The 10744-nt window shown below is 37.7% G+C and overlaps 1 protein-coding gene and 1 pseudogene across 4 annotated transcripts in view; both read right to left on the bottom strand.

The window, feature by feature from the left end:
- The window catches only part of WDR44 (WD repeat domain 44), a 98070-nt gene that overhangs the window by 65197 nt on the left and 22129 nt on the right, over window positions 1-10744 (bottom strand). Inside the window, exon 2 of one of the 4 annotated variants that reach the window (XM_014534188.1) lies at window positions 3687-3850. The exons of 1 other annotated variant lie outside the window; for it this stretch is intronic. In XM_014534188.1, coding sequence (XP_014389674.1) covers window positions 3687-3721 — 35 coding nt within the window. In that variant the 5' untranslated portion in view covers window positions 3722-3850. Of the gene's footprint in view, window positions 1-2704; window positions 2883-3686; window positions 3851-10744 lie in introns of those variants that run through there. 2 more of the 4 variants (XM_014534186.1, XM_014534187.1) reach the window with 2 other exon arrangements.
- On the bottom strand, window positions 5731-6540 carry LOC102260459 (annotated as a pseudogene).

Here is a 10744-nt window from a genome sequence, read left to right on the forward strand (position 1 = left end):
CCCCCCCCCCCCCCCCCCCCAGTGCACAAATTTTTGTGCACCGGGCCTCTAGTATCTATAATAATAAAAGAGTACTACGCTCATTAGACCGGACATCATTCTGGATGTCCTTCTGGACTAAGCTGGGGCTGGAGGGAAGTCTGGGTCCCGGGTGCCAGAGGGAAGCCAGTGCTGGCAGCCGGGGGAAGGAAGGCCTACTCTTGCACAAATTTTATGCATCGGGCCTCTAGTATGACAATAATAAGCATTTCTGTAAACAAAATTTTGTACTCTTCCATGATAAATTTCTTTAAGATAAATTTCACTTGAGGTAGAACTGCAGGCCAAAGGTTCAGCATTTTGAGACTTTCAGATTACCCTCGGAACAGTTGTACCAATTTACACTCCTACTTTTCTGAGTGCATGTTTCTTAGTATCCCTGCTAAAAATGAGTTTTTTAAAATTTCACAAATATGATAGACAAAAATATATCTCTTTGTTGTCTTGATTTGTAGTGTGTATGAAGTTTTTTACGCATTAGACCTGTACAGTGCTTCTGAAGAGAGTAAACCAGTTCTGTTCCCAGCTCATTTTACTACTGTATCAATATTCTATTCTTAAACAGACTATCCCAGGAATAAAAATTTTTAAAAGTAAATTTTCACACACCCTTGCCACATTTTTCTTCAAATAGAAACAGTTTGATATCCACTTCAAAGTATACCCTTATAGCTGTTTAGTATATTTTAGGGTTATGCAGTAAGAAACACTTTTAAATGAGTAATATTACTATGCCATTCCTAATTTTTGTTGTTAAAATGCAATGATCACAAATGATACAACTTTGTGTTGAATGGCACCTTCAAGATCATCTAACCATACAGCTTCTGTTTACAGTTAAAAACTGAGGTGCTAAGAGATTAAGTGACTAGCCCCAAAGTCACATATTTAGGGGCAAAACAAAGAAAAGCATTGAGTCCTACTGCCATGCTCTTCACATGCCACACTGAGTAATCCATGTTTAGCAGAGGAATCCCTGACCTTTAATCAAAACATAAGTGTGATAAAAATTACTTTTGCCATTTAACAGAAAATCAACCCCTATATTCAACGAATATTTATGGAATACCTACTGTGTACCAGGGACTAGAGATATGAAAGTGAATAAGACACAATTCTAGTTTATGGGGGTTTAAGGCTTGTTTTACAAAGGTAGCTGTATAAAATGGTGCCTGCCCGTTTAATTGCCGTGCCTGGACAATATAATTTAATATCAACAAAGGACAATTTCCAGAAATGATAATTATTATATCCCTAATTATTTGGCTTCTCTGGAAAACCTATACTACTATGCAACAAAATCATGTTTATCCAGATGATTAGGACCAAATACTCAGATTTTTAAAAAAATCCACACAAACGATAGCTACAATAATACAAGTACAACGAAAACAACAACAAAAATAAGAAAAACAAAAATCTTGAAGGGGGCTCAAATTTCCACGTGGCACATATTCGAAATGCCAATCAGGGGAAAAAAATCACCTGCTAAGATTTTAAAAAACTTAAGCCCCATGTGAAGTAGAGAAGGGAAGAAAAAAATTTTGCCTTATCCATATCCCTTATGTTGAAAAATCTGACCAGATTTTTAGATGCCTGTCTAAACAAACAAAAACAAATAAACAGAATAGGGAGCCACATTTATCTTCTGTATGTAACTGGTTCCATAAAGAGCACTTTCTGGCTGTTGTTTCATAGGATCTAAGTTATGGGCCAATTGTTGACACACATAGAAATATTCTAGATTGCTTCTGGTGGGGCTTTACATATGGCAGTGTACAAACTACAAAGAGTAATTTATTACAGTCAAACCTCAGTTCTCGAACATCCCCCATCTCTAACAATTCGCCTCTCAACCTGACAACCCTTTTATGCTGATACTTGTATGATCATTCCCGTATCTCTTGGGCGACAAAGGAGAGTCTGAGTCAGTTTACCACTAAATCTCACGCTGTTAACATCCCAGGAAAGTATGCTGTGAATATTTTTGTGTTTTTATTCTTCTGTTGCTGCTTATTATTAAATTTTAATTTTTTACTGTACATTTTTTATTGAATTTTCATTTACATTTCATGTCCTTTTTGTTTTTAAAGTGTTTATTTATAGATTAAACAGTATATTAGACATGTACTGTATATAAGAAAGGCTAGCCCTAGCTGGATTGGCTCAGTGGATAGAGTGTTGGCTTATGGACCGAAGGGTCCTGGGTTCGATTCTGGTCAAGGGCACATGCCTGGGTTATGGGCTTGAGCCCCAGGAGGGGGTGTGCAGGAGGCAGATGATCAATGATTCTCTCTCATCATTGATGTTTCTCTCTCTTTCTCCCTCTCACTTCCTCTCTGAAATAAATTAAATATTTTTTAAAAGGCTAAAACAAGGAATCATTTGGGGGGTCTAGAACGGATTAATTCAATTCACATTACTTCTAATGGTAAATAATGATTTGGTTCTTGAACAGCCTTCCAGAATGAATTAAGTTTGAGAACCGAGGTTCCACTGTACTTCCTTTTGAGAGACAAGGGGACATAGTGAAAAGAGTATGGACTTTTGAGCAGATGAACCTGTTGAAAATTATTTCTACCATTTACCCTATGTGAGATCTTGACCAAATTAATTTCTCCAGCCCTCAGTCTCCTCCTCTGTAAAAGGGAGTAAAACCACCTACTTCACAGGAATACTATAAGGATTGAGAGAATACATGGGGCACACATAATAGTAGTTTCTTCAGCAGCTTTGAATTGCTCCATTGAAAATCAAATGATGAACTTCACTAAGTTTCTCCAAGGCACTTTGGCAGTCTGTCAGTAGTGGGGAGCCTGAGGTCAATTTCTGGAACACAGAAAAGATACCCGAAAGCCTGTCAAGCTCCAGCCCACTTAACAGAGAAAACGAAAAACAAAACAAAACACAAAAACCAAACAAACAAAACAGATTATATTGAGCTGATGATTAATATGGGATCCTGCTTGCATTTGATGAGGTCATTAAACAAAAAACTAATTACAAAAGACACTCATGTTCAAAATATACAGTGGGGCCTTGACTTACGAGTTTAATTCATTCCGTGACGGAGCTCATTAAGGAGCTCGTTAACTCAAATTACTCTGTCAACTCAAAGCAAAAAATCCGCAGAGAGATGGCTCCTATCTCGGAAAAACTCGTTAGTCCGGACACTCGTAAGTAAAGGCCCCACTGTATTTGAAATGTTACTGAATGGTTAAGCACTTGTTAGGTAGGTAAAACACTTCAGACTATTATACTTTTTCCAGTCTAAATAAGCCTCATTGATGTTTCTCTCTCTTTCTCCCTCTCACTTCCTCTCTGAAATAAATTAAATATTTTTTAAAAGGCTAAAACAAGGAATCATTTGGGGGGTCTAGAACGGATTAATTCAATTCACATTACTTCTAATGGTAAATAATGATTTGGTTCTTGAACAGCCTTCCAGAATGAATTAAGTTTGAGAACCGAGGTTCCACTGTACTTCCTTTTGAGAGACAAGGGGACATAGTGAAAAGAGTATGGACTTTTGAGCAGATGAACCTGTTGAAAATTATTTCTACCATTTACCCTATGTGAGATCTTGACCAAATTAATTTCTCCAGCCCTCAGTCTCCTCCTCTGTAAAAGGGAGTAAAACCACCTACTTCACAGGAATACTATAAGGATTGAGAGAATACATGGGGCACACATAATAGTAGTTTCTTCAGCAGCTTTGAATTGCTCCATTGAAAATCAAATGATGAACTTCACTAAGTTTCTCCAAGGCACTTTGGCAGTCTGTCAGTAGTGGGGAGCCTGAGGTCAATTTCTGGAACACAGAAAAGATACCCGAAAGCCTGTCAAGCTCCAGCCCACTTAACAGAGAAAACGAAAAACAAAACAAAACACAAAAACCAAACAAACAAAACAGATTATATTGAGCTGATGATTAATATGGGATCCTGCTTGCATTTGATGAGGTCATTAAACAAAAAACTAATTACAAAAGACACTCATGTTCAAAATATACAGTGGGGCCTTGACTTACGAGTTTAATTCATTCCGTGACGGAGCTCATTAAGGAGCTCGTTAACTCAAATTACTCTGTCAACTCAAAGCAAAAAATCCGCAGAGAGATGGCTCCTATCTCGGAAAAACTCGTTAGTCCGGACACTCGTAAGTAAAGGCCCCACTGTATTTGAAATGTTACTGAATGGTTAAGCACTTGTTAGGTAGGTAAAACACTTCAGACTATTATACTTTTTCCAGTCTAAATAAGCCTAAAATTGTCTCTAACACGGTAGTCTGTAAGAGCAGAATTCTGTTATGAGGTATTTTTGATCCATTTATAGAGCATTAGCATCTAGTAAAAAGTAAAAGCATGTTTATAACATTAAAAGTTGGCTAAAATGATTTGTATCATGTGCAAAGATGAGAAAAGAACAATTCACTTCACAGTAAGAAACAGTAAATCGTTATTTAGTATTCCCACAGGAAGCACTCCTAATAGGGCCCTTGTATAAAGCAAGGTTTCAAAAACTGTGCTAAGACTTGACTTGCTTTAGCTTTAGTCCTCATAACTTTCCTATGAGATAGTTATATTACCTTCACTATTTTACACAATGAAAAACCGAGGCATAGGTCAGATTAAGTAATTTAAATTGTACTGCTAGTAAATATTAGGGCCAGAATTTGACCTTAGGCAGCCTGACTCTAGGGCCAACTCTCTCAAATACCTTGCAATATTGCTTCCTTTCTAGGTATTAAAAGATGGTGGTTATAAAAATATTCCAAGTGCTGCTATGAATGAGCACCAAAGTAAAGGCAATTAATGCTGCTTGGGTTGGACTAAACTAATTAAGTCAAAGGCTCTGAATCTTGATCTGCCTTTAACAACTACAATTAATGCCTAATTGATTTGGCACTACTAGGGAATAGAATACTAAAATGTTCCATAAATAAAATTTCCAGAAATGAAACTTCTCTTTGAGTGCCAAACTTCTTAAAGTATTTTAAATTCCAAATTTCAAAAACAGCTAAGCCTTGCTGTTCAGTAATTTTTTCCTTGAAATTACTTTCTTAAACAAAGGATATACAAATGCCCCTTTCTTATTGACCCAGAATAGTTATCATGCTCAAATACTATACTATATTTTAATATTCTAATGACCTCCAGGGACCCTAAGGTGCAGAGGACTTAATTGGCTTCACACTACAGGACCCTAGGCTACTAAGCTTGGAATGTCTGTGTTTTGCATCTTTTTCCTCTATTTGTGCTCACTTCTTACAACTGGCCATGCGCCCACTTTTAAGCTTTACACGCCCCTCCATTTCTAATTTTTGCTTCTGATCTGCACTGAGCTAGGAAACCAGGTTTTTAAAAATGGAATTGCGAAGGAGACTAGACTGTGGGTGGTGAACACACAATAGAACATATAGATGATGTATTATAGAAGTGTATACTTGAAACCTATTTAATTAACCAATGTAACCCCAATAAAGTCAATAAAATATTTTAAAATAAAGAAATAAATATATTTCCTTTTTAAGAAAACAAAAATAAAAATGGAATTGCATGGTAAAGAATCCAGAGATTCTGAGTGAGGGTTTCCCCATGAGAAATTTTGTACATTATTTTATTGCGGACTTTATGGCACTTTTATTTTTATTTTTCAGAGGATGGTTTAAGTGATTACTTCTTTTTTTCCCCAATTTTAAAGGACTCAGTTTATTAACTGACCAGATTACAAAAATAACCATGGTAGATACCTTAGTTCATTCTTCTAATAAGCCTATTGATCTGGTCCCCCCTGTTACCAACATCTCCACCTTCTATAAAACGGGTGGTCTTTTTCTTCATCCTACCTCATGGAGAAGACAACTTGAAGGGCCACAGGAAGTTGTTTACTTCTTTGAAGCGCTTTCCAACAGTATAGATCTCATGAATCAGATCTTCCATGCAGATGATTCCATATTTACCAAGAGATTGAGCAATCAGAGAGTTATCTGTCAGGGCAATTTGTTTTTTGTTGCCTTTGCCATAACCACACTTGTAGATCAATTCATTTACTGACTTCAGGTTTGGGTAACCCCATGCAATGTGTGGCTCCACAATCCTCAGCTTGTTAACTGAAGCCTTGTTGAGCTTAACAAAGGTGCCTCTGAAGATCTGGAGAAGGCAAAGAAGCTGCAGCACCTTCTGGATCTTTGGGCTTACACCATTGATACTTTTAATCCTGATGACAAATGCTAATTTGGGTTCAGCAGGTACAAAGAAGTTGCCAGCTTCTCTTGTCACCTGAGCCATTCAAATCTCCTTTCTGTACATCTGCTTGTATTCCTTGTGATAGTGCTTAGCTTTTTCATAGATGAACTTCGTTCTTGCCTTTTAAAGCATCTTTTGGGCAAACTTCTTTCTCAGGTGCTTGATCTTCAGCTTTGTGAAATTCATTCACTTTTTCTTGAGGGTTTCTGGCACAGCAGGAACTTTCTTCTTCTTCTCTTCTGCACCCTCCATGGTTCCAGCCAGAAAACAGCTTAAGTGATTACTTATTTCCAATTGTATCAGAGGATCATTATTACCAAAGAAGTAGCTGCCAAATAAGTTGAGCTGTCATAAATCTTAGGTATCCCTACACAATCACTCAACTCCTCTTTGTAACTCAGTCTCTAACTTCAAAGTAGTGATAATAACATTATTCAGACTGCTGCCTAAAGAAAACTACATTTATGTACTGCATAACTATGTTTCCATCAATGTTCTTAATATAGGATGATGGTCCCATCTATAGATATAAAGAGCCAGGGGCTGTCACATCCGAAACAACCGAATGGACGACCGAACTGGCTAAGTGGGGCGACAAGGCTGCAGGGGGGTTAGTGAGGAATGACCAAACGACTGAACACCAGGCTGCATGGGGCGACCAGGCCGGCAGAGGGGTTAGTAAGGAATGACCAAACGACTGAAGAGCAGGCTGTGTGGGGAGACCAGGCTGGCAGGGAGGGGGGGGCAGTGAGGGGTAACCAAACAGCAGGGTGTGTGGGGTGACCAGGCCAGCAGGGGGGGCAGTGAGGAAAAACCAAATGATTGAACAGCAGACTGCATGGGGCGACAAGGCCAGTAGGGGCATTAATGAGGGAAGACCAAACAATTGAACAAGCAATCTGTGTGGGGCGACTAGACCAGCAGAGGAGGCAGTTGGGGATGACCAGGCCGGCTGCGGGGGGCAGTAAGGGGTGATCAGCCTGGCAGGCAGAGGTGGTTAGGAGTGATCAGGTTGGTGGGGGAGCAGTTAGGGGCAATCGGGCAGGCAGGCAGGTGAGCAGTTAGGAGGCAGCAGTCCTGATTGTGAGAGGGATGTCTGACTGAGGGACCCCCCTACACAAATCTTGTGCACCGGGCCTCTAGTACAATAATAAACAAGAAACTCTGTTTTGCATACACAACTATAAAATTACTTTGGCCCCACCCTGAGTAAAGGACTTTAAAAATACAAATAAAAAAACAAACAAAAATCATTGAAAACCTCAACTGTCACTTCAATAAAGGCATCTGAACTGACAATGGGCACATAATAAGTTGCCAAGGTAATTAGGAAATAAAAATTTAAATCAGAATGAGATACATTACATTCACACTAGAATGGCTAAAGAAGACTCTAATACCACATGTTGGTGAATATGTGGTACACCTGGAGTTTGAATATATTGCTGATGAAAATGAAAAATGCTACAGTCACTTTGGAAAACAGGTTGATAATAGCTTATTAAGTAAAACATGCATGTAATATATCACTCAGCAATCCCAATCCTAGGTATTGACCACAGAAATAAACTATTTTACACAGAAAGCACAAAGCTGTTTGTAGCAGCTTTTGTTATAATAAACAAAAACTGGGAACAGTCCCAATGCTTATCACCTGATAAACTGATAACTAAATTAAGGTATCTGTAGTTTGGAATACCACTCAGTAATAAAAATGAATAATTGATATATGCAAAAATGTGGGCAAGTATCACAAGCATTATGCTGTGTTAAAGGAGTAAAATTCAAAAGCACATATATTATATGATTCTATTTATTTGAAAATCAAGATAATGCATTTATGGAGATAGAAAACAGATCAGTGCTTCACAGCCTTTCAGGTTGAGGGAGGGGATACAATGCAAAATAGCATGAGGGAGGTTTGGGGGAAGATATAAAGTTTATATCTTTATTGTGGAGTAGTTATAAAGCTATCTCTGAATGTCAAAATTCCTAATCTATACACACAAATTTTACTATTAAATTTTACTACTTCTCAATAAATATAGGATGAAATCAAGTTAAAGAAAATAATATTTGGAATAAGAATAAAAAGATAAAATAAATTCCTATACTAGGGCATAAACAATGATGAAATTACTGCCTCTGAAAAATTTTCAGTATGGCCAATATCTAAAAGGAGAACATCACAGGAAAATAATTTCACTTGCTCAAAGCTGACACTGAATGTATTCTTTCTACAACATACCAAGTAAAATTATCAGACTATTGCACCATGAGCCTGAAACTTAGATTTATCTCCACAGGCCAGGCTGAGGGACCTCCCCCCCCTACCCTGAGTGCACAAATTTTTGTGCACCGGGCCTCTAGTAAGATTATAACAGAGCTGAAAATTTCCTATCATAAAGACCTACCTAGTACAGTGCATTACTCACATTTGTGGTGATGCTGGTGTAAACAAACCTACTACACTGCCAGTCATATAAAAGCAGAGCAGATACAATTATGTACAGTACATAATCCTTGATAATGAGAATGACTACATTACTGATTTATGTTAGTTACTATACTATAATTCTATCATTGTTTTAGAGTGTATTCTTTCTACTTGCAAAGAAACGTTTGCTGCAAAACAGTATGCCTTATTATGCTGGCATCAGCCTCTTACATCTTGTGTTTATTACCGCATCTCTTGATTGCATCATTTTCTCTTCTGTTTGATTTAGTCTCACGTTGTTTTGTACAATGACATGCTGCATAGGCTTGTAGCCTAGGAGCAATAGGCTATACCATATAGCCTAGATATGTAATAGGCCATACCACCTACATTTGTATAAGTGTATTCTATGATGTTCCCACAATGATACAGTTGCCTGACAATGCATTTCTCAGAACATATCCTGTAGGTAAGTGGGGCATGACTATATTTATGTTCAAGTTTGGGGACAGAAGATATAGGAGACCAGAGGTCAAGAAAATTAAGTTCTATTCTTGGCTTTCCCAACCAACTAGCTGCAAGACATGTAGGCAAGGCTCTTTATAGTTCCTGTAATTTTAGAAAATTTAATTTTAAGACCCTTGATTAGTTTGGGAGTAAAGATGTAATTTATACCATAATTAATGACCTAAATTTTATACCCTCTGATTTCCCCTAAAAATATGGACATAATCTAACACACACACACACACACACACACACACACTCATAAATGTTCAGTGATGCTTTGATACATCTAGTTAACTAGAAGAATATTCCTTCAAAATATTCTGTAGATACTAAATTGAGCAAATTAAATTCTTCCTTTTTACATGTTAAGGTGAGTAATTTTCCCATGAAAAAGTCCAAATGCCTACTTAAAATAACTTTTAGTACATCCCACACAAGTGAGAAATCTTTAAGTGTTGGTGGTATTCCTTACTATAAATCAGGGGTGGGGAACCTTTTTTCTGCCAAGGGCCATTTGGATATTTATAACATCATTCGAAGTCCATACAAAGTTATCAACTTAAAAATTAGCTTGCTATATATTTGGTCAAACATTTAATTAACTCTCCCCTAATGGCTTGGCAGCCAGACCAAATGATTTCATGGGTCTTATATGGCCCAGGGGCTGAACGTACTCCACCGTGCTTTAAATAAAACTTAACAAACCAAAATAAGAACTTCAAATGTTCATTTTTCCATTTCAAAATTTTCAACATATAGAATATTTTAAGAACTAATATTTTGACACATTTGAATAGCTGAGAAACAAAAAGTTTAATTTAAACAATAAATGTGCTTCTTACAAAGTTTAACATTTACTTATTTATTTATTTAAATCTTTATTGTTGAAAGTATTACATAGGTTCCCCCCTGCCCAGGCCCTCATCACCCCATTGTTTGTGTCCATGGGTTATTTATGCATACAAGTTCATTGGTTGATCTCTTCCTACCCACCCTCCCCTGCCTTCCCTCGGAGGTTCAACAGTCTGTTCATGCTTCTGGGTCTATTTTTGATCATCAGTTTATTTGGCTCATTAGATTCCACATATGAGTGATATCATTTGATACTTATCTTTCTCTGACTGGCTTATTTTGCTCAGCATAATACTCTCCAGGTCCATCCATGCTATTGCAAAAGGTAAGAGTTCCTTAAAGGGCTAATCCTCCACCCTGGCAGGTGTGGCTCAGTTGGTTGGAGCATCATCCAGTACACTGAAAGGTCATGGCTTCTATTCCCAGTCAGGACACATGCTCAGGTTGGGGTTTGATCCCCTGTCTGGGCCATATTGGGAGCAATCAATTGATGTCTCTCTCTCTCTCTCTCTCTCTCCCTTTCTCATTCCCTTCTTTTTAAAAAATCTTTATTGTTGAGATTATTACAGATGTCCCTTTTTTTCCTCCCATAGCTCCTCTCCACCCGGTTCCCACCCAACCCCAGGCCCTTGCCACCCTATTGTCTGTGTCCATAGGTA

Source organism: Myotis brandtii, unplaced genomic scaffold (assembly GCF_000412655.1).
Source record: "Myotis brandtii unplaced genomic scaffold, ASM41265v1 scaffold126, whole genome shotgun sequence".
NCBI lineage: Eukaryota > Metazoa > Chordata > Mammalia > Chiroptera > Vespertilionidae > Myotis > Myotis brandtii.